At 51.1% G+C, this 24,247-nt stretch overlaps 1 protein-coding gene across 2 annotated transcripts in view; it reads left to right on the forward strand.

Moving 5' to 3' along the window:
- The window catches only part of Tmem9 (transmembrane protein 9), a 678,246-nt gene extending 658,958 nt beyond the window's left edge, over nt 1-19,288 (forward strand). Inside the window, exons 1-6 of one of the 2 annotated variants that reach the window (XM_052200652.1) lie at nt 1,842-1,902; nt 2,347-2,448; nt 3,477-3,568; nt 8,537-8,645; nt 11,563-11,694; nt 18,316-19,288. In XM_052200652.1, the coding sequence (XP_052056612.1) occupies nt 2,383-2,448; nt 3,477-3,568; nt 8,537-8,645; nt 11,563-11,694; nt 18,316-18,468 (552 nt within the window). In that variant the 5' untranslated portion in view covers nt 1,842-1,902; nt 2,347-2,382 and the 3' untranslated portion in view covers nt 18,469-19,288. Of the gene's footprint in view, nt 1-1,841; nt 1,903-2,343; nt 2,449-3,476; nt 3,569-8,536; nt 8,646-11,562; nt 11,695-18,315 lie in introns of those variants that run through there. The other variant, XM_052200653.1, reaches the window with a different exon arrangement.
- The last annotated feature ends 4,959 nt before the right edge of the window (nt 19,289-24,247 follow it).

Here is a 24,247-nt window from a genome sequence, read left to right on the forward strand (position 1 = left end):
ATTGGTATTTAAGTTGAGATACTAAAAGAATGTCCCCAAGGGACATTGCCCCATTGTAAATTTACAAATGCGTTTGGGATTGTACGAGGAATAGTTATATCATGTTAGTCGTATTCATGACCTTGTTATTGTTTCATGTGGACATGAGATATTATTTGTGTCAAACTGACAAGGGGTGGATTGTAGTGGTTATTCCTGGTTGTCAACTTGACTATATCTGGAATGATCTACAATCCAGAAGTGGAAAGCTCACTTATGATCCTGATCTTGAGGCTGGGAAATACACGTTTCTGACTTGTATCTTGGCATGGAGATCTTGAGGCATAGTGGCTATGAATCCAAGGAGACTAAGGCAAGAAGATCTCTGAGTTCAAGGTCATCTGAGACAAAGCAAGTCCCAGATCCAGGCGTGGTGGTATACACCTTAATTGGGGCCACACACCTTCTGCTGGAGACCTACATAAGGACATTAGAAGAAGGAAGATTCTCTCTTCTTTGCCTGCTTGTCTTGTGGGACTGAATAATTGCTAGATCCTTGGACTTCCATTCACAGCTGCTGCTGACCATTGTTGGGGAGTTGGACTACAGACTATAAGTCATCAACAAATTCCCTTACTATATAGAGACTACCCATCTGTTCTGCGACTCTAGAGAACCCTGATACAATCATTGTTTTTTGTTTTTAGGTTTTTTTTTTTTAAATAAATATCAAGTTATACAAGAGCAGAGATGGAGCTGCAGAGATGGCTTGGTGGTTAAGAGCCCTGACTGCTCTTCTAAAGATCCTGAGTTCAATTCCCAGCAACTACATGGTGCCTCACAACCATCTGTAATGTGATCTGATGCCCTCTTCTGGTGTGTCTGAAGACAAATACAGTGTACTCATATACATAAATAAATATGTCTTAAAAAAGAAAAAGAACAGAGACTAAGGCTAGCCCTCCCCCAATCAGCTTCAGTGTCTTGTATAGTACCCAGCACAATAGTGCTCAAATAATATGCCAGAGGAGGAAAACTTTTTTGTGATACATGACTTTCTATACTAAATTTCATTCTGGCCATATGACTATTTTTCCTTCCAGGAATCCCAACCCATCAAAGCTTAAGGGACCCTTAGCTAAGGAAACTGGTACCCAGAGAGGAAATGCATGGTTTCTAGGGTAACACAGGAATTAGTTTGATGCAGGGCTGAGGCCAAAGTCCTCTCTGTTGGGACCCCTGAACTCAGATGACTCCAGTTTCCTTTACTGCTCCTAAGAAGTTCACATCTGTCCCTCTGCAGCCTGTCACCTCCTCCTAGTCCCAGACAGACCTAGTACACCTTGTTTCAATTTGCCAGGCCTTTAGAACCAGTGCAGGCTAAGGAGGCACAGCCCCCTCCAGCCCCACGCCTATTACTAATCTTGTTTTGCCCTCTTCAGCGTGTGCCTTTGTGTGTAGGAATAGAGACTGGGCCCTTGAATTCCTTGTTAAAAAACAAAACAAAACAAAGCAAAACAAAAATGTGGCTCTTTAAATGACAGTTTCAGATTGTGAATAGGTACAATGGTCCTTGATCTTGTTCTAAAATCATTGCTATTGTTAATAGTTTCGTTTCTAAAACACTTTCCCTGAAACAGGAAGATAGTATAAGGCAAGGAAAAACAGCACTCTGGGAGGACTTGACAGCACCCACAGTGCTTCAGTTTTCAGTAGGAAAGGCAGGCGGCATTCCAGTTTCTTGCTAAATTCTGGTAGAGAAACGCCTGCCTCTCCCTATCCTGGAAGCCTTCGGGACCAAGAGAAGGTGGGTCTTGTTGTCTTGGCGACTAGCGAGGTTGGGTTGAGTGGCGGCTGTAGCAGCCAATAGATGCTGGAGGGGTGGAGCCTGCAGGTCTGTGGCGGCTGCGGCTAAGCTTGCAGGTTGGTGGACCCGGCATTGGGGGAGGGGTGCGGGGGTCGCAGGGACACTGGGGGTTCCCAGAAACCCCAAATCCTTAGGCAGGGTGTGCAGCACTCTTGGCGGTCGGAATCGGGGCTTCTTTTTGGGCCTGAGCGGCGCTACCAGGGCGGTGGAGGCAGAGATGGCGGAGGGCGGTGGGAGGAGAGGTGAGGGTCGGAACGCGGCCTGGTGACAAGATCTGGGGGCTCCGGACGGCTGTAACCGCAGAAAACTCTCTCTGCGAGTGCACAAATAGCTTTTGAGAGCTGGACTTGGTGAGGAGAGGGAAAGATTTAGAAGGCCCAGGAATCCTGGAACTCAGCCCGCTTCCCTAGCCCGGCAAAGCTGACAAGGGGCCGAGGGTGCTGCCTCTGTTGTGCCCACCATCCCTTCTTCCGACTCCATGTTTCTTTTTATCCCCCCAGGCATCTAGTCTTGCTGGCTCAGCAAGCCCGATAAGCATGAAGCTGCTGTGTTTGGTGGCTGTGGTGGGGTGTTTGCTGGTGCCCCCAGCTCAAGCCAACAAGGTGAGGGAAGTGGGCCAGCAGCACCTTGTTGCTGGGCTGCTGCTGAGGTAGCCGAAGCTCTACCCTTACCCCTCCCCCCACCCGAGAACCCTACTTGGGGGCGGGGACCTTACCTGGGACTAGCTGCTGGCCTTCCTAAGGGTGTAGGGAGCACGGGGTTCAGAGCTTAACAAACAGGGTTCGGTCCAAACTAGCTCTAGGTTGTCTTCTCCGCAAGCAAGAAAGTTTGTTTAGAGAAGTTACCCAAGTTCTCTGTATCTTCCTTTTTCCTAAGTAAAAACAGCTGTGGTCGAATCTCCTGCTCAATTTGATGATCAAATCATGTAATGTTGTAAAATGCTCTGAGTGTAAAGGCATGCACAGATGGGGAGCTTTGGCTTCAAAGCTCACCCAGCTGCACTGTGGACTCCAGAGGCCACTCACATTCCTTCCTTCCGGGTAGGAGACCCGAAGCTAGATTTAGATGATGTTTGAGGCGCTACGCTTTCTATTCTGACTCTCACTGAGATATTGAAATAACATTGTGTATCAGGGCTTGCTTCTTTGCTCTTCGAGGAATTCCCGGTGGGAGCCTTTCCGTGGTAATGTGCCAGTTTTCTTTATTCATCCCTTTCCCCATTCTAACCTAGGGAGTTAAGAATTGGAGGAAAATCTGGCTGCCTAGCTCACCAGACAGAAAATACACAATTGCAGGCCCCAGGGTTGAAATGCCTGCCACTTTTTTGCTTGCTATACACTGCAGCTCCCACTCTCTGTCCCCTCCCCCCTTCCAGCACATCACTTCATGGCTGGCAGGCAGCCTTGGGTAACTTCTGTGAGTTTGTTTTGATAACAGAGAGGTTTCTGTCTTGAGGACCTAGTGGGGGAACACTCCTCCTGTAGAGCCAGACCTTGATGAATTGGGGATGGGAAAATCCAAAAGCATGCATATAATCATCTTAAAGAACGGAGCACAAGACTTTGCTAGCCTGTCTAGACTCTGAACCCAGGCAGGACTCTTCCCTGCTATTTCTTCTTTTTCCTTCCAGAGCTCCGAAGATATCCGGTGCAAATGCATCTGTCCACCCTACAGAAACATCAGCGGGCACATTTACAACCAGAATGTGTCTCAGAAGGACTGGTAAGACGTTGTACATGGCTGCCCCCCACCCCCGCTATGTCACTGGACTATAATTATCAATGCTTACTAGATTTCTTATTCTAGAGATAAGTTACCCATTTCTGTGGAGAGCCTAGAGAGGACTATTTTGTCCTTAACCATTTGATAACAAAGTCCAGGTATCTTGAATTCCTGCTGAGGAATTCCTGCTGGGTTTTATTGGTTTGCTTTGCATTTAAATCTCTATTGGTACATATGGAATGGTAGTAGAGACATGGCAGGTGTGTGTAGTGTACACTTTTGCAAATCTCTTTACCTGTATGCTCTGTTAGTCTCAAGCAACCTTCTAAGGTAAAGGGACATTGTTCCCATTGTAGAATTGCATAGGCTTAACTCCAAAGATCTCATGTTATGTTCCATTATGTTCCTTATGTCTCTGGTCTTGAATCCATTTCTTAGTTCCTTACTTAAAAAAACAAAAGCCGCCAGGCTGTGGTGGCACACACCCTTAATCCCAGCACTGGAAGGCAGAGACAAGTGGATTTCTGAGTTCAAGGCCAGCCTTGTCTACTGAGTGAGTTCCAGGACAGCCAGGGCTACACAGAGAAACCCTGTCTCCAAAAACCAAAAACCAAAACCAAAACCCTAAAACAAACAAAAACAAAAACAAAGAACACTAAATGACCAAGGACTCATTCAGGTAAAGAAAACCAGTGAAAGGAAGTATAAACACAGTGTTCTGCAAGGAATAGTTTAAGGAGCTGGAATTGTTTGACAGAGAGAGAGACCTGGAGACATTCAGTGGATGTTCAAGACAGGGAGAAAGGCTGTCGTGCTGAGGGGAAGGGGTATTTGGGATTGGAACCAGAAAGGCTTGGGATGGTGTCATAGTGTAGAAGTAGGGACAGTGGATGGACACCTCAGGGTGGACCTCAATGTGGGTTAAAAGTCATTTCCAGTGCTGGTAGTTTTAGGATGGGAAGCGTCATCCTTGAGGACATCAGGGTATAGACCGGTAAGGTCACAGGGGGTGAGTCAAGGTGGCTGTGACCTGTACATCAAGGATCACTGGGTGAGCTTTGAGGAACTACACAGTCCTGGCACTCTCATGCCAAGATTTTGATTCAGCAAATATGGTAGTGGCAGAGGGGTAACCTTTGCCTGGAGCCTTTGAGGTGCTCATGATGCCATCGATCCAGAGCACATATGAGAGTTTTCAGGCTGGTTGTTTTCAGACTGCTGGGTAGCAATTTCTGAGAGGTATTCTATGTGGATGCAGACTCTTGAACCGCCCTTCATGGGCCCCAATCTGGCTTTGCTCTTTGTTTCAGATTACTTAATCTCCACTGTACTTTGATTTGCTTTTAAAATTCGTGTGTGTGTGTGTGTGTGTCTGTCTGTCTGTCTGTCTGTCTGTGTGTTTACCTACTTGTATGTCTGTTTACTATGTGCATGCAGTACCTGTGGAGGCCAAAAGAGGGCCCTTGGGAATCAAACCTGAGTCCGCTGGAAGAGCAGCCAGTACTCTTAACCACTGAGCCATCTCTCACAGCCCCACATTTGATTTCCTTATGAGTAAAGTAGTAATACTTTGAGTGCAGAGTGTATGTATTTATGTGAATTTATATAGCACTTAGGATGATACTGCACATGCTAACATAAATGTTAGCTGATGTGAATGATATATTATTGCCAGGCGGTGGTGGTGTATGCCTTTAATCCCAGCACTTGGGAGGCAGAGGCAGGTGGATTTCTGAGTTCAAGGCCTGCCTGGTCTACAGAGTGAGTTCCAGGACAGCCAGGGCTATACAGAAAAACCCTGTCTTGAAAACAAACAAACAAAATACCAAAAAAAAAAGATATAGTAATATTATCATCCTTCCTAGAGATTATATAATCAAATTATTCTATTGTCCTGGAAAGTGTGGCCTTCTCCTAAAGCACTCCCCTAATTCTTGTGTTTCTTCTGATGTGACGGTAGCATTAAAATAATGGCAGTCTGGGAGAGACCCTAGTAGACTCCTCTCATTGGCAAAGACACTACACTGACCCCACTTCCTTCACACAGGCAGACTCTGATACTGGCAAATGTTAACATATTATAGGGTTATAATATGACCTGAAAACCCAAGCTTGGTTGCCCAGAGGATGAGATCCTGCCTAAAACTTCCAAGCTGTAGTTTATCCCTTCCCTTTAGAAGCAAACCTGGGGCTCTCTGATGGACAGTCTCCCATTAAGAACCTTATGTCAGATCATTTCCTTCCCTTAAGGGTGTTGGGAAGAGACTGAAACTTGGGGTAAGACCCTAGGATTCTGGAGCCTGGCAGCACTGACCCTGGCTGAGAGGCATCAGGGATTTACTTGGTGACCATTGGTGGAGCGGAGACTGACATGGTCCTGGCATCTTGGTGCCGGGGTGAGAGTTGGAGATCTCTTTGAATCTTCAGGTCCAGTGCCCCGTGCTGGTGTTCAGACTGAGGCCAGCACCCAGTGTCATATTAGTGTGTTGCTGGTTTTCTGTCATCTAGTGTTGAAAGAATATAATCACATGCATGTAAAAAGGCCCTTTTGGTGGGTCTGTTAAGAAATGTCGCAGAGACAAGTCCCAAAGTCAAGGTGTTAAAGTAGGATCTTTCTACAAACACAGTCTATCAGGGAAACACAAGCTGTGTGAGGTATGAAAGAAGAACTGGACTGGCTGAGAGGCCCTGCAAACCCTTCCCTGCTTGCCTCCAAACAGTATTTCAGTGCTACCTAAAGGGGCACAGTTTGTAAGATACCCATCAAGTTTAGCTTCCATCAGTGAAAACACCAAGGCCCGGAGAGGTTAAGTAAGTTACTGATGCCATCACAGACTCAGTAGAAGAGCAGAGAATTATACTGAGTGTGTCTTTCTCCTTCCCTCTCTTCCTCCAGTGTTCCCTGCCCTGTCATGTAGATGGAAGTATGTAGGGTTTCAGTGACTCTGGGGAGAGCCCGAAAGGACAGAAATACTTCACCTTCTCATTGCTGTCCCCTGTACCCGTTTGCAGCCTATTTCCCTGGGTACAGGATCCCAAGTTGAAGAACTGAAGATGGTTTTCTAACACCACACCTTGACTTTCCAGAACATTCACAGATCCTCCTGTGGCTGTGGAGCAGGCCTTTCTGATCCAGCGCTCTGTGTGGCTCAGGAAAGGGAGAGCTCTGCTCCCTGGAGGCTTGGTTTATTGGAGAAGGGAAGGCCTCATTCACTAGGCACAGGAATGATGAGAGATTGATTTTGTTTGTTTTACTATGAGACAGTTTCACATAGTTCATGGCAGCCTCGAACTCAAGATCCCCTGGCCTTAGTTCCCGGAGCACTGAGATTACAGGTGTACACCACCATGTCTGACTCACGATGACCAGTGGAAACAGCCTGGGCTGTGACTGGTTCCCAGGCGATGTGCAGGGCCTAGAGGCAGTGTCCTGAAGTGCAGTGCGAGGCTCCTGTTCCTGCTGCAGAGGATGGAGCCTCGAAGCTGTTACCCAGAGGTGGACCCAAGATCATCAGAGGATTAGATAACTGATGATGGACGCCACACACTGGACTCAAGGAGAAACAAGTCTTTGAAGGACCGCCCATTCTTAATGCATAGTCTTGCATATCCTTGGTGCCTCTGCCCAAACCCCAGTCTGACAGCTTGGAATAGCAAGCCTGATTGTATTCAGGGAGCCATGCTTGCCTTCTACAGAACTTGCATCAGAACCAGAAGAACCTTTTAAAGTGGCCTGCATCTCCATCTGTCAATCACAGTATCTCAAAGATGGACAGGCCCGGGGTTCAGACAGTGAAGGCGGGCGGGCTGGCGATCCACCATAACACGATGCCTGCCGCTTCACCTCTCTGAGCCACCTCTGAGTGGCTTATTTTCTTCCCTGTGACAGTGCTTTTTCTTTGGGGTCTTTTGGTTGGAAACCTAATGATCTCAGGAAGTTGGGGAATGAGACCTAACTGCACAGCTGGGCTCAAGCGAGGCCGAGACTGGTGGCGGCCAAAACCTCACAAGCATCGTGAAACAAACCCGTCCTGGGCTTGTTTCCTTCATTTTAATGGGAAATTTTCCCCGCGCTACTGGTGACAGTGGGCGGTGGAGGCTCACTCTCAGCTTCTGATACAGTCGGCACTCACCCACTGAAGCCTGGCCAGCACCATGCTCGGCCCACCAGATATGGACACATGCAAGACAGAACTTGTGTCTGCATGGGCTTCACATCTGCTGGGTGGAAGAGGCTGTATCAAGGGTGAAGAGCTGCGTGGTGGGGATTAGGGCAGGAGATGGGAGTGTGGGCGGGTGGTCAGGCCTTAGGGCAGGTTGGGCTGAGGTAGGGTAGGGCCAGAGACAGGCAGTGGGACAGTTTTTGTCTGGGCGTTGGAGGAACTATGGAGGTGCTGATTGATTTAACGTTGAAGGATGTGACAGGAATCCCAGTTTGGTATGGTTCCTTAGTGCTGTCACTTGGCTATCGTGGGGAGGTGGTTCTAGGCAGGGCCAAACGAGAGGCAAAGGAGCTAGGAAAAGACAAATGTTTGCCTAAGAAGGATGACGAGAGCTCCTGCTGAGAAGTGCCAGTGGCAAGGACTAAAGAAGGTAGGTTTCAGACACTTTAGATTCTCTAAGAAGGACAATCTTGGGTATTTGGTAGATTTTTAGGTGAAGAAAACACACCATCACAGACTCGTAGGTTTGACTTGACTGGCAGAAGAGGCTTTGTCTGTTTGTCACCCCCATCTCAGAAGGACAGGTCCCACATCCAGGGCGCAGGATTGAGGATGGGGTCAAAGTGCATGGATGTGGGGATTATGGCTCCTATATACAGGACCGTGGCCAGGAAGTGAGGCTGTTGTCTGGGAAAACCCTTCCTGGGAGCGCCCACCTATGGGCGAAGGTCTTCAGCATCCTGCTAGCTGCCCCTGGAGCTCTGGGTGTGGGGCCCTTTGTCAGCCTGGTCTGTTTGTGTTACAGCAACTGCCTGCATGTGGTGGAGCCCATGCCCGTGCCTGGCCACGACGTGGAAGCCTACTGCCTGCTCTGTGAGTGTCGGTACGAGGAACGCAGCACCACAACCATCAAGGTACCGCTGCAGGGAAGGGGGGGCGCATCTGTGTGTTCGTGTGTGTGTGTGTGTGTGTGTGTGTGTGTGTGTGTGTGTGTGTCTTCCCGTGATTTCTGTTCTCTTTTTAACATTCCGAAGCCTCATGCAGATAAGGGACCCGGTTCCCACATTTTGGGTGGGGGTGGGGTTTCAGACATCGCTGCAGGGCTCCTGTGCAGGGAGAGTGAGAGCTTTTACAGCTCGAGACTCCATTTTCCCTCCAGAGCAGTGGTTCTCAACCTTCCTAAGGCTGCAACCCTTTAGTACGGGTCCTCGTGTTGTGGTGAATCCCCCCCTCCATAAAATTATTTCATTGATACTTTATAACTGTAATTTTACAACTTTTATGAATCCTAATAGAAATATCTGGTATTCAGGATATCTGATATGTGACCCTTAAGGGCATTATGAGAGCTGCTGTTCTCGAGAGGGCATTGAGCACATCTCTGGGTGCCTGACGGTCAGGGTACAATACACAGTAGGAGTAGAGACAGCAGAGTCCAAGGACGCTTGCAGGTTATCCTAAATGATGCCACCCTCCTTTAAGAAAGCCTCCATGACCACACAAGGTGTTGGACATTAGACTCAGGGTCTTTTACTTTTTCCTGAACCTCCGCCCGTGGTAGCCACCTGGGTGAATTGAAGGCAGTGATAGATACGGCCCACTCCGCTATGGAGAAGGGTGCTGCAAAGCCCGTGTCGGTCCTTCTGTCTAGAGGCCGTGAAGCTAGCTATTCTCCGACAAGCAGAGACATAGCATCAGAAGTCATTTGCCTGAATTTTAAAGATACCAAATTCTTCCTCGGCTCCTGCTTTTAAGGCGTGTTTAGAGGGGAGCTCGTCTCCTCACTGTCACCCCTACCTGTCCTAGGGAGCTGTGGCCCTTCCTGGACTGAAACTCCCTGTATTCCCCATTTATGTGGAGAATGGCTGTGTGTTCTCTATCCCCTAGCCCTCTGTTTATCCTCCTTCCGGGGGTAGCCTCTCTGGAACCTCTCCTTATAGTGCTGACTTCCCTCAGGGGTCCCACCCTCTAGAGACCATCTAGATGCTCAAGGTCTTCATTTCAGAGCCCAGTGTCACCTCCTCCCTGTGTGGAAGGGAAGGTGCCCCCAGCATGGGGACCCTATCCGCACAGGCTCCAAATCCCTCGTAGTTTGCTCCACCTAGGCGTCCCAAGCATGTGTGTAGCCTCCCCTCTCCTTTCCCCATCTTGGATATAGGCAGCAGTCCTGAGCGTGAACTGCTACTGCTGCATCCCCCTCCTTCAGGAGGGAGTGGGTCCAGCTGGGCTTGGCTTTTGACCAAGCTAAGAATCAAGGTAAAAAATCCCGAGGTTCTCTATTGTCTTTGTGTATACGTGTGGAGGCCAGGGGTGAACTTTGAGTGTTTTCCTCAATTGCTTTCTGCCTTGTCTTTTGTGACAGAACCCACAGCTTACCGGTTCAGCTGAATTAGCTGGTTAGGAGGTCCCTGTGTCCACTCTGCAGCAGGGAGCGTATTCTCACACCCCATCATGTCAGGCGTGGTTTTGGAATGTGGGTTATGGAAAATTTAAATTGTATCCTCGTGCTTACAAGCAGTCACTTCACTGACTGAGCCGCCTTCTTGGCCCCTGGTGTGGGTTGGTTTGCTTTTGAACCCCTTTTTACAGTCAGGGCCACCAATGGATCCAAAGCCAGCAATGGCTAGGCATTTTCGGTGGGTAGGAAAAGCATCCGAGGTGTCACCAGCCAAGCCAGGTCCATGGTTCATCTTTATCGTTTTATCTACGAGGTTAGGGCCCCTAGGTGAATTCTGTGGAACTGTGAGTCCTGTGTGATGATCTCAGCCCATCTGGGCCACTTCAGGCTGAGTGGAGGTGTTTCTGTGGTCTTAATAACTGAGGGATTAGTGACACAGTAGAGAGACCATAAATGTCACATAGGGGCCTCCAGAACCCACACGACACACTGAATGAGTCTTATTGAATCTGCCCTTTAAATGTTTTTGATTACATTTGTTGTGTCTGTGGTAGGGGTGCATGTACAGCACACATTTGGAGCACACATAGAACGACTTAGGAGGGTCAGGCCTCTCCACCACGTGGGTCTATCCTGTCATTAAGCTTGGTGGCAGACACCTCAGTCTCCTGAGCCATCTTGCTGGCCTGCGTCTGTCCTTTCCAGAAGACACAGTTCTTCCAGCTTAGGAGGCTCCATATGTGGGGGATGAGTGAAGTAGTCACCTTTCCCCCTCCCTCGGCCCTCAGGATGCAGCCTCTTGCCCCCCCCACCCCCGCCCCGCCCCCCATGCACTAAGCACGGACCAGCACATCCTCTCAGGACACAAGCTGCTGCCTTCTCTCCTGCACCCACAGTGAGCCCAGGCTTTCTCTTTTTGGTCTCTGTTCTCTGGCCTCTTCAGCTGGTCTTTTTTTTTTTTAAACTGTATTCACCATTGCTCTTTTCAGACACACCAGAAGAGGGCCCATTGTAGATGGTTGTGAGCCACCATGTGGTTGCTGGGGATTAAACTCAGGACCTCTGGAAGAGCAATCAGTGCTCTTAACCTCTGAGCCATCTCCCCAGCCCATGAATCTCTATTCTTTGATATAGGCTCTTGTATAGCCAGATGGCCCCTGCCTCTCTCGTCATCTCAGAGCCTCTCAGGTACCTAGCAGCAAACTGCTTCTTCTGAAATCCTGGTGCCTGGTGCCTGGCTCCTGAATGTTCCCTGTCATTGAACTGTCTCGGGCCAGCAGAGAGCCTGTGGGGTGGGGCACTCCCCCTTCCATCCCCACACCACCTCCTGGTACCAGCCTCTAGCCTGCTGGGAGCCAGGGTGGATAGAAGACTAGAAATGGGGTCCTGACTCTGGATGCTGGGTCATTGAACAAGGCTGATGTCTTCCGTAGGTCATCATTGTCATCTACCTGTCTGTGGTGGGGGCGCTTTTGCTCTACATGGCCTTCCTGATGCTGGTGGACCCTCTCATCCGAAAGCCAGATGCCTACACTGAGCAGCTGCACAATGAAGAGGAAAATGAGGTAACCTTGGCTCTCTGGCCCCGCCTCCCTGCCTCTGTCATCTTCCGGTTGCCTTTCCTTGTCCATTTTCTCATCCTTCACCAAGATGCAGCAGCAGTTGCCCTTCGTCTCTCCAGATGCAGTAGGCGGTGGCCATGAGCTTCCCTGACACCTGACTCCACGCAGCCTCAGTACCTGGTGTCACTAGGCTGGGGTGAAGAGTCTCAGGGAGGAGGGCGATCCGCCCAGGCCTGCTGTATAAGGGACACATGCTATGCTGCCTGCTCAGATGGGGGTCTAGTGCACAGAGGACTCGGAGGCAGCAGGTCTTGTTCAGGGATTCTGCGAGCATCTGTCAAGTGCTTGCTCGGTTTAAAGCTTGGCTGTGGGGGCTGGTGGCAGGGGAGGACCTCAGAAGCTAGAGGGGCCAGGTTGGATTTCTTAGGGTAGGGTAGAGTGGTGGCAAGTAGAACTGCCTAAGAAGTTCAGCCAGATTAATGGAGGAGGCCTTGAATGTCAGACTAAAGAATTTTGACTTCGCTGGGCGGTGGTGGCGCACGCCTGTTATCCCAGCACTGTGGGAGGCAGAGGCAGGTAGATTTCTGAGTTCGAGGCCAGCCTGGTCTACAGAGTGAGTTCCAGGACAGCCAGGGCTATACAGAGAAACTCTGTCTTGAAAAAACCAAATCCAAAAAACCAAAAAAAACCAAAAAAAAAAAAAATTGATTTCATATGATAAGGAAACAGGAAGCAGCTTCCATACCTGTCTGAGAGGACATCGGCCCTGCAGCCTCCTTGTGGAAGATATTACTGTCTGTCAGCAGAGTGGGGATTTGGTACAAGAACCTAGGTGTGTCCACATGATCACATGGCAGGGATGTTCCTCAGCCGTGTCCAACTGGGACCTGGGAGATTTCACTAAAGAAACCCAAAGATGGCTGCCTTAAAGAAGAAGAAAAAAAAATGTGGCCCTCGCCAGCTGCCTTCTGATGTTTATAGAGAAGAGCTTGCCCTGGGGCAGAAGGGCCCACCCACAGGTTGGAGAGAGAGCTGTAACAGGACCGTGTCAGACGTGTCCTTACATAGTTTGGTGATAAAGAGGAAGCCTTCCTTTCTATATAGTGAGTTGTGGGTCCCTGGAGGTGACCTGGCCTCGGCCAGGCTGCCCTAGGCAATTACAGTTTGAGAGGTTTTAAAGTTCTACATCGGAGACAAAGAGAGAAAAACTCAAGTCCAAGTGAGGACCCTGGCAACACTCAGGGTCTGTGTGGAGCTTCTCAGGTGGAAGGGTCTGTGCCAGCCCAGGCAGTGTGGATAAGGACAGGCAGGCTGGCACTGGGAGCTTGCGCCCCACCAGCCTCCTGCTAGCATGGATTTGGCCAAAGGTGGAGCAGAGGTGACAGCCTCACCCCCTCTGGAGGTGGGACTAGGGAGGCAGTGGCCCTGGCAGTTGGGTGGTCTGCGCGTGAGAGGAAAGCCCGCTTGCCTACCCAGTTATTAATGCAGAGTAATCGCAGCTCTGATAGGAGAGGGGCATCAGTAATAAACACGGGGCGATTAGGGGTAATGTGGTAATTGCAGTCCTGGCCGAGGGAATAATTGAGAGATGCAGCCGATGATTACATAGCTCGCGCCACGATTCCCGAGGAATGCGTGGCTCTTGGGCATGGCCTTGCCGCGTCTCCTGCCGTCCCATCCTAGTATGGAGCCAGGGGAAGGGTGGCTTGCCGTCTCTGCGTCTGAGCCTAGGCCTCTCTTCCTACGAGAGCCTGTGTGTGGGGGAGCCTCCAGGATGTGGGATCAGAGTAGGCTCTCCCTGCCTGCGGGATTGACCCGGTGGGAAGGGGCCTAAGGATCGCTGTCTGACCATGAAGGGGCTGCAGCGGGCTGCCGCTGACAGGTTTAAGCCAGAGCTTATGAGCTCATTCCCCGTCTGTAGAGGACCAGCATCGGGGCATTGCTCATCTCCCACCCAAGACATAAAATGTCGTAGTTTCCTACAGACCCTGACCCAAAGTCAGCTTGCTCTACTTGGTCCCAATCTCAGGGGTTGGGAGTGGTGGAGGGTTGAGGGCCAGGAAGAAGCTTGCCCAGTACCCTCAGAGTGGGCCAGAAAACACTGCTCTCATTACATGGCGTCTCTGCTCCATCCCCTGACTTCCTGCTGTTTGTCATGGTGTCCAGGCGTAGGTGCCCGTGGCTCACAGCTCCCATCACATCCTGCTGCATTCTGAATCCTGAAGGTGGGCCTGTGGGGAGATTTACTAAGACCTTTGGCCTGTGCACAGACAGGCTTCGGGCCCAAGATAGCTGAAACCAGATGACTAGGCCGGGATCAGAAATGCAGGCAGTTAAGCCTCTGACACTGAGGGGTGACTGTCTTTGGGGAAAATCCTCTTTAAGGTCCTAAAAGAACTTTTTTTAGTAAAAGAGGTCCCTATGTAGTAAGGAAGACTTCCTAGCAGAGAAGAACTTTGAGTGCAGCTCTGAGATTGTGTGGGAGAGTGCGTACCGCACCATCTGTGGAAGCTGGAATAGACCAAGGATGCCTTCTCACAGGGCATTGGACTGCAGTCTGTTGTCCCCACAATCAGTGCACAGGAAGGTCTCCACAGCCGCCTTCTGAGTGGCTATGAAGCCAGGACCTCTGGGCTGATTAGTGCCCTGGACAGTGTTTGCCTAAGGAGAGACCTCCCCTGATCCAAAGGAACTTAACTTTCAGCTCAAAAAGGGAAAGTTGGAGTGAGCCCTGGGGTTTCCTTGAGATGTCACATAAACTTACCCAGCTGCTGGCCTCAGAAAGAAGTGTCTGGTCCTCAGGGGCTCCCCTTCCCTGCTCCCAGGAGCCTGGGGCCCAGGTCGAAGTGAAGTTTGATAGCCAGTGTTTGCTAGGTTTGGGGGGCTCCTGGGCTCCACCCCAATTGTTGTAGGTAGGAGCTCTCCTGCCAGGGGCTAGGGGCCTCTGGCAAAAGGAAGGGAGGCATCCCCTCCCCACCCCCCAGCACAGCCCAGGGCACAGAGGGAGATAAAGGCCTGCCTTTCTCCTTTGAGAGGGCTGGCAGAGCCTCAGTGGGCCTGGCTGCTGGGCGCTGCCTCCCTGGATTCCAATGGCATTAGACCTAATCCCCGGGCTCAGACGCCCTTTGAAAGGAGGAAGCCAGCATGTTTGTGGGGACAGAAACGGCAACAGAGCTGCTTTAGATGTACAGAGCTGGCCCCCTTTGAAGAGGGAGAAGTGAGGGTTTCTCTGAGGCCCTTGCTGTCTCCGCCACTCGCCCCTGAGCGCTGACAGGGTCTTCAAAGTTCTCACCCCAGTGGGGGCAGTGCGTAGAGTTAGTTCTGAGACTCCTGTGGGAGAGGGTGTGCTAGGAAACCAAAGGAAGATAACAAGGGAGCTAAGGACATGGAGGACCAGACGAAAGAAAGCCAGGGTCTCTGAAGACTGGCCACCTTCCTGTCTGTGGATGGATGGCAGTGTGTGCTAAGAACCCTGAGTGCTCTGGGGGTTGGAAAATAGCTGCCTCGCCTTGATAGTGGAGTAGGAAGGTGTGCCGTTCAGCAGATAGGTCTAGAGCGCCTTGGGGCTAGACTGCACAGCACTGGAGAGTCGTCCTGGTTAGGGTCCCGGCTCTGCCACTCACTGCCCGTGCTGCTGAGCTCACAGGACGATTCTCTAAGCCTGCAGTGGACAGACTAGCTCTTGCCTCAGCGCCACTGTTGGGATCGTGCACTAGAGGCTTCGGCAGGCAGTGGGGCGCTCTCGCCTGGGAAGGTGGGCCTCTGGCATCAGGAGCCTGTCTTTAATCTAACTCTGGGGGAGTCGTGCCTGCTTCTCTGGCTGTCCATATGACTTCCTCTTGGGAAAATCCAGCCAAAGACGGAAGCAACTGAGGCCTAAGACAGGAGATCCAGGGGTGTGAGCATGTCCAAATGTGGTCCCAGGAACCTTGGTTTGCAAGGAGAATTCTCCCTCAGAGTCTAAGTTTCATTGGGAGTAAGCCTGTGCAGTGCCTGGGAAAGACCCTGGTGTACAGTGGTGTGTGCTTGTCAGGGTGACATCGGTCTGGTTAGCTGGGGAACTGTGTACATTCATGCCCACTGTGAGAGGGACTCCATCTACCCCTACCCTACCTATCCCCTGCCTCTGCATTTCTCAGGCCCAGCCCTGATGGGAGAAGGGAGGCTAAAGGTGCCCCACCCCACCCCGTCCCCATTCACCTGCCAGTTCTACTGCTGAGCAGGCAGGCGTGAGGCCATCTGTGGGTTTTCTTGGGAATAGATGTGGCTACTCTAATACCTTTAATCAGACTTTTAGCCATGGGGACATAGAGGCTCTCCACAGCAGCTCTCCCACTTGAGAGCTGTTTGCTGGGACTTCACCTGAGCACTCCCAAGTGGACCTATGGTAGTGTGGTGAGTTCCGCACACTCCCTTAATGCTCTGCTCCAGCCCTGTCCAACTCCGATCTCCTCAGACAACCCAAGAGCAGAGCTGCTGCCCTCTCACCCACTCCAGCATGCCCCAGATGACCCCAGGCTTGCCCTCTCAGGTTTATACCCAGGCACTCATTAGCTAGGCCCCCCAGGGCAACACAGGGCCTAGGAATGGACAGGAGTTAGGAGTGTGGAAGAAAGCAGCCCTCGGACTCCCAGCTGTTACCCAGGCGGGCAGGTCTTCAGTGCCCCCCACCCCCACCCCACAGCCATGCTGAGAGCAGTCTGAGCCAAGCTGCCTTCTTTGCTTGGGCTACTTAGGCAGTGCAGCCAGTCTGGGGAGGAGCAGAGTGAGAAGGCGGTGTAGGCCACAATGGTATTGAGAGGCAGCTCCCCTGCTGGTAGTCTGCCTGCCTTTCCCCTTCTCTTCCTCAGTGGATCCCAGAACCAGCATTTGAAACTCCAGGCACTGACCTTGGATGCTCCCTACCTCCAGAAGCTTACAAAGTTTCTGCATTCGTTGTATCCTTGAGACCACCTCCTCTCCACCCTGTATTAGAGAGATTGTTTCTAACTCACCTAAGGACATGTATCTGGTAGGAGTCAAAGCCAGCTTTTCTAGAGTCAGCACCCTGCCGAACTCCCAGGGAGAAGAGCACCCGAGCCCCATTCTGTGCTTGCCAGCTGACTTGACATGTGGTTCTCCCCATGACAGACACATCTAGTAGTCACACTGTGGTACTCAAGCACATCAGATCACTGAGGGAATTTTGTGAGACATGACAAGGATTTTTGTTTGGGTTTGCTTTTTGGTTTGGGCATGTTGCTAGAAACTGTTCCTGCAGCCATGTGCATGGTTAGCTAGTGTTTTATTTACTGCTGAGATCTAGCCCTAGCTCTTAAAACATGGTCTATCCTGAGACAGTATCTCACTAAGTTGTTCTTACTGGCCTTGAACTTGCTATCCTCCTATTTCTGCTTCCTGGGTAGTTGGGATTGCAGGCCTGACAGTGATGCCCACGCAGTGTGTCGAGCATGGGCTCCCGGGGGGAACCATCTGAAAATCACCTTAGAAACAGTGAGCTCAAGACAAATTGCCCAGCACTATGCTCCAAGGATAAGACTGTCCCAGCCCTGTGACCCCAGCCCCCTCTCTGCACCGCCAGCCTCTCTATACCTCCCCCCTCCGCCTTGCTCTCCAGCCTGGCAGCTGTGCAGTGACAGAAGCTATGCCAGCTCAGGGCATTAGAAGCAAAGTTGCATTTACTGGGCGGCTCTGGGCTTAGAGGGGTGCGCTAATCCCTTAAGAGATGTGTGGCAGGAGATGAGAGGCGGGGAGAGCTAGGGAGGAAATCCCCATGGGCTGTGGGCCTGGCCCTCAGCTCTAATTCTCCCCCAAAGATCAGCTCCGGGTCCTGCAGGAAATGCATAGGCTCTGGAGCTTCAGAGGCAGGGGAGTGGTAATTAAGAGAAGACTGACGACAGAAGCAAAGAGGGTCTGAGAGCAAAGGGGTAGGGGACGGGGAAACCGGCAGAGGGAGAGAGGGAGCAGGGCTGCCAAGACCGGCCCTAGACTCTGAATGATGTCTCCTTATCTTTTCCAGAAGAAGCAAGCTGTGTGTGTGTGTGTGTGTGTGTGTGTGTGTGTGTGTCCATGTCCATGTGTCCATGTGTGACCAGCTACTCTCTCCAAGAGATGCTGTAGCTATGATCTGTGCTGATTCCTTAAACAGACCCAATGGCCAGACCCTGGTCCTGGCCTTCCTCTTGTCCCCTGGGCAGTAGGACAGGGAGAGGATGTGTGCAGACAAGTACCTGCCCTGTGCATTGGGGTACATAGCTCTTGAAGCCTTGGCCGATGTACATGATGAGGTCTTGAAGCCAATGCTCAGTCCTTCTCCTGAGGCAGGAGTGGACCTGTGGTTAGGGTGGGACCTACACTTGAGCCAGCTCTGCTGGAATAACTAGGGCCCCAGAAAATGCTCCCAGTTCATAAAGACACTAAAGCTTTCTGGCGAGGTATACTGCTGAGGTCTTCAGATAACAAGGCAAGGCCCTCATGGAGGCCACAGCCCTTGGGGAAATCAGACTTTTGAATCAGACTTTTGAGGGGCTTGTGGGGTACTTGGGTCCATGCCAGACTTTAAAGGTCCAGAGCCCTGACCCATCCGTCCTCATTTCAGATCATTTTCCTCTCGTTCCAATGCAGGACGCCCGCTCCATGGCCGTGGCCGCTGCATCCATTGGAGGACCCCGAGCGAACACCGTCCTGGAGCGGGTGGAGGGCGCTCAGCAGCGCTGGAAGCTGCAGGTGCAGGAGCAGCGGAAGACAGTCTTCGATCGACACAAGATGCTCAGCTAGATGCTGACGGGGTGGCATCGGGGACCCAGGCCAGGCTACCAGCTTCTGGGGCTCATTGCAGTCTCCCCTGGGTCTTCCCTTCAGATGCCCGTGGCATCTGCCCTCCTCCCTCTCTAGAAATGTCCTCGACTGTTATAACAAGGGAGCGTGATTGGGTCTCTGGTCTCTAGTGTCTCTGTAGGTCGCTGGGGAGCGAGGGGAGGGAAGGCAGAAGGGAACAGAGACACTCGAGGTGGCCACATGTTTGGGTGGAATTCATCCTTCCCGTCTTCGACATTCCTCCCAGCTCCACATCTCAAGGACACTTACGGCTCTCTGGGAGATGGAGCCGTGTCATCAAGAGCTCGGTGGATGCGAGGGAAGTATGACCCAGCGCTCAGCCTGCGCCCTGGGATGCTGTGGTCCCCATTCCCACTTCCTCCAGTGCCAGTACTTCAGCTTGGCCTGGCCCCAGCCTCAGGAACTGTTGTGGTGCCTCTGAGCCCACGGTCATCTCGAGTCCACCTGGACGCCTGCTCCCCTCTCCTCGGCTCCTGGTCCCCTGATGCATGGCAGTGCCCATGCATGCCAGCACCCTCAGCAGCTGCCACCGCGCTCCCATCCCAGGAGGCCGTGTGGCCTCCCACCTCTCCCCTGTGACTGCAGCTGCTGAGCCTTAAAGTTGGACCATATGACACAAGGCGGACAGGGGACCTGAGTACCACGGCTCCTGTCCTTGTCCTGCCTCTTGTCCCTGAATTTCATTGTACCATGCATGGAGAGAAATGTTTGTCTTTCTGTTGTCTGTACATCAAAGAAGCCATTAAACTGTTTTCTCAAATGTTCTAGATCTCAAGGGAGATGGGAGCCATGAAAAAGTGTTCTGCAAGTGACACGGTTAGGTGCGCTGTCCCCATACAGGGACAATACGTTGTCCTAGGTGGAATCGTGGACTCTTGCCCCCTGCTGAGGAAAGAGGCGCAGGCTGAGTAGGGTAGTGCCCGTGCATGTAGAAGGAGGCGGTAGAAGTCATGTTTACTTCACGTTTGAGACCACACAGTGCCCACCTGATGTCACCCATACCCTACAGGCCCAATAAATGGTGTTCCTTACAAAATGTCCCCAAGCAAAATCCAGACAGGGGAAGGATTAAGAGTGTAGGCAAGAAAAATGTGCCCTAGAATACTCAGAAGCTTCCAGAGCGGCCACTCAGCAGAGTCCAGCCGGCTCAGCTCAGGCCTCTGTGTGGATGGCGGGAGGTGTCAAAGACTCAGGCACACAGGAAGAGCCTGTAAGGAGCTGTAGGTCGGATCAGTTGCTGTTCTTCAGGGTTTCCCTTTGAACATGCATGGAAGATGTCTGGGAAGCCGTTGGTTCTTTGTGAGGGCTTGAAGATGAGAGAGCAGTTTTGAGCTGGGAGTTTCAATTTTTCAAGAACTGCTCAAGTTCAGTGCTAAGTATTGGGGGATGGGAAAGGCTGGTACATGCAGATGGGGCTTCTAGAAGGTACAGAGAGATGGATCTGGGCTCAGAAAGCTGATTATGAGGTCCTAAGAAGCCCTTAGCTGGCATGCAGTCCCAGCTGGGGTTGACAGGAGGCACACAGTCATGAGCACAAAGCCAGAGCAGGTCCCGTGCTCATTACCTTCCCTTCCCCGGCTGCTGGTTACCCTGGCATCCCTTAAGCCCCTCCCAGGGCTCGTCACTCCTTGGCAATCTTGAGGTTTTGATCCTCTTGTTTCATAAAAGAAACAGATGGGTGCATTTATTTACCAATACCTCATCTGTATCCTGGAGTCTGGAGTCGATAGTCCTCCCCTTTGTAGCTCCTCTACTTGGAAGAGACCTGAGCATCATCTGTGAGTCCCAGGTAACTATCTGCAGAGCTCTGGCCAGACTGGTAGTTTGAAGGGTTTCTTGTGAATTAAGCACCCAATGCTAGCTAGAAATCAAACTCAGCATAAATAAGTCCGGTGTAGGAAAATTCATAAGATTAAAAAATGTGTTCGCTGTGTAAGGTTTCAATGTAACCAAACATCTAATTTGTATTAGAATTTCACATGAAAAGAAACCAAACTGCTATTGGCAGTACTTCCTGCCTCCAGAGGAGAGATGATGTAGCCAAGAATGGGAAAGACCTGGAAAGAGCATTCTCTGTTGTCTCTCAGTGATGGAAAATGAGCAGAACTTTAATGTCCTGTTCAGAAATGATCCCATCAGCCCTGCTAGCACGCTGTTGTGCAGTGCCTTGGTCCCTTCTGGAATAACGGCTGGATGGTTCCACCTTGGAAACTTCCACTAGCTATCCATGGGTAGAGGCTGGTCACAGGGAAGGGGATGGAGGTGGAGGCCGGTTGTTTCCTGTGTCCTGTTACTGTGCTCTTCGCTGGGCCAAGGGCCACATCCTTGCCCTCCTGTTTCCTGGCACCCTTCCTCACACACCTGCCGGCAACCCCTCCCCCCCATAGTCCAGCCCAGTTGCTCCCAACCCATTCCTGAGCCACTCCGTGCTGCTATAAGAGACTAGGTGGGTGGGGCCATTTCAGGTCCCTGGTGTTCCCTGCAGAGCCTGAGGCCACCAGGCTGTATTGTCCCTTCACCATACTCCAGAAAACCTTGCATACTACAAGAAAACCAGGTCATCGGTTGTAATCTGAAAATTCCCCTCCCCGCATCTGTAATATTTTTTTCCAACCATACTCCTCCTGACCACCTTAGCTGTGGTCAGCTCAAGACCAGCCCCCACACAGGGGCTCCTGGGGGCCTCCATGTCCCCTCATTCTCACCGTCTAACCTGCCCCTTCATGGAGTCCCGGCCCAGCCATGGCCATAGTGGGGTCTCCTCGCTGTAACTGCCTGCTGCCATCCCTTTCCAGTCACCTACCCTGTGACTTCTATAGGCTCTCCTCACCTTTGACCCCTCCCCGAGAAATGGTCCCCAGCAGACTCAGGTGGCTCTGCAGTCGCCAGGTGTAGAGGATGTTCCAGTCAATGACCTTTCCCTTCCTGTCTTCTTCATCTGATGCCCATGATCCTCTCTCCTCCACGGAGTTCTACCCCGGCCTCAGTAACAGCGCCTTGGCCTCCTCTCTCACTGTCCCCTCACATCTGAGTATCGCTATTCCCAGACTTCTGTCCTCAGACTGCTTGGCTCAATGTACAATTTAAGTTGGAAGTCCTCTGCTCAGGAGTTCCTTCTCTTGGGTTTCCTGGTATTCCTCGCCGACTATGACCCTGATCTCTGCCGGGCCCCAGGCTCCTGACTTGTCTTTCTGGCTGTCAGATGGAGCAGTCCTATAGGTACACCTGTGCCAGTTCAAAACCAACACATTTATGATCAAACTTACCTTTGCCCCAAATTATCTCCTTCACAATCTTAATCGGCGGTGCCACCATCCACCGAGTTGTTTAAGCTAATAACCTGGGGTTGTCAATTCTTGGTGAAACTCTGGTATCCAAACAACTCAAACCAACATTACCACCAAATACTCCCAGCATCTGTCTCTCCCCTCCCTGCCCGCTATCCCTGACTCCAAGCTCGCCATTTCTCATCACTGACCATTCTTGTTAGGAACCAAGAGAGATTGTGCTCATAATCCAGTCCTGTTACTTCCCCGGTCCAGAACATCCAGGGTGGCAGGGCTCCTAAGGTACAGGAATTTTTAAATTGAAGCCACTGTCTAACTGCCTCTCCAGCCCATGATCCAGAACAGTTGGTGTGAGCTACTGGGTTGGGTCTATGCAAGTCCTTTGCAGAGCGGACATTGTGCAGGCCCTACAGAAAGACACTTACCTGTGGGTGTCAGGTCCTAGGTCTCGCAAGCCACAATCCTGAGATGCCCTCTGGGGCTTTTATTCTTGTCAGAAGGCCTGGGCAAGAGCTAACTCAAGTGTCCCATCAGCTCCCAACTCCTTAGCACTACTTCACAAGGGCTGAAGAGCAAGTTAAGCCGGAGTAACCAATGGGATACAAGAAGGACGCCCCTCCCCCAAGCCTGAGCTTGCTGCCTAAGCAAGCCTAAAACTGTATGTCTGCTTCCCAAGGTACAAGCCCTCCCTCCACAGCTCTGGGGTTCAGTAGGCAGAGTGGGCAGTGGGTGCCAGTCGAGCTCAGCCTTACCCCTCAGACCCAGTCCCCATGTCTGTGGTAGTGACACAGCCAGGGGCCAATCTATGCTCCGTGTTTGTCAAAGGATGCCATCAGATGGGCCAGGAAGAAGTCTCCTTATGAGATCGTTCCTTCACTTATAAAGGGAATGGGGAGAGGTTAGAGCATAAATACAGCCAATGTCAGGGTACGAGTCTCTGCCACGCAAGAGCTCTGAGCTGAATCTAAAACTCTACATGTTTGACCAGTAAGATGGCTCAGTACTTGTTTGCCAGGCCTGATGGAGTTCAGACCCCAGGTCCCAGATGGAGAAAGGGGAGACTAGACATAAGTCCTCTGGCCTCCACACGTGTTCCATGTCTCACACATGCTTACACAAATGCAACCAAAAGCACATACACAAATGAAACTTTAAGGTTCTACTGATTTATGGATATATGTGTAAAATTCTTAATAAACAGTCATCACACTTTTTCCCATGAACACCTGCGATTATTATCTGATATGAAGGGTTGTAAATTTGTCCCAGAACGAATACCTTATAACGAACAAACAAGAACCCTCTACCTGTCTCACTTTCTTAACTGCAGTGGGAACAGCAACCACCTCTACTCTAGTTGTAAGAACAGGGGTGTTGATACAAAGACCCTTAGTCTGACCCTTCCACATGGGCACACAGTGGGGGTGACTCCTGTTCACATAACTATAACAACTGGTCAGCATGGCCTATCATCGTGACCAGAGACTCTCAGCCATCTTGGCCAATCTTCAGGTAGCTAGACCACCCCACTGAGGCTTGGCTCCGAGTTTCCCGTGGCTGGAATTCTCTCCCAAACAGAATCTAGGGGCAGGCAAGTCCAAAAATGCTAACTTGGTCTAGTAACTAACTAAGCATTCAGGGACACGGGATCAAGGCTCTGGTCCTAACATCAGCTCTGCTGATACTCACTGTGGGACCTCAGGCAAGGGGAGCCTCCTCATTGATCCCCTCTTTTCCAGATGACTACAGAGTCTACTACACTTGCCTGTGATTTCCCAAAAGGTCAGTTCACATGAGTGAGGTGATTTGAGATGTGTTTGCAATAATGCACTCCATTGCTTACACAGAGTATTGGGTGTTCCAAAGAAATAATCGGCCCTGTAGAGATGGATACCGAGAACACGGCAAGGCATGGCGTGAGCAGATGTCAGGGTTGTAACAGGCTCATGACACAAAAGATGCTGGGGATGAACAGAAGACATGGTGGAAGCAGCCTGTGCTAACAACTCAAGTTTGAAACTGCTGACGTCTGGTCCCTTCAGGGCTGACACCTGTCAGTGACTGCTCTCTCTAGGTTTCTGTCTTCTCATTGAGGAAATATGAGGTGAAAGAACCCAGCAGAGAGCTTCTCAATATTGGGCTTCTGGTGTGATACAGGAGCAGCTTATGTCTGGCCTGAAAGGATCTATACCAGACCCTGGACCTTCTCCAGCCCCACTGGGCACTATGGTGGTAGCCGTACCCGCAGATACAGAGCCAGGCTCTAACGCCCAGTGCAGACTCTTCCTAGCATTCACTCTCAGACAGGTCAAGCTGCCTTCCTTGAGTCAACTGAAAACTGGCAGTGCCATTTCACTGGGTACCATAAGAGGACAACAAGAGTTGTGTGCACTTGCACACGTGAGCACATGAACGTACACAGGCAACGAGTC

The sequence above is a fragment of the Apodemus sylvaticus genome, chromosome 12 (genome assembly GCF_947179515.1).
Source record: "Apodemus sylvaticus chromosome 12, mApoSyl1.1, whole genome shotgun sequence".
Lineage (NCBI taxonomy): Eukaryota > Metazoa > Chordata > Mammalia > Rodentia > Muridae > Apodemus > Apodemus sylvaticus.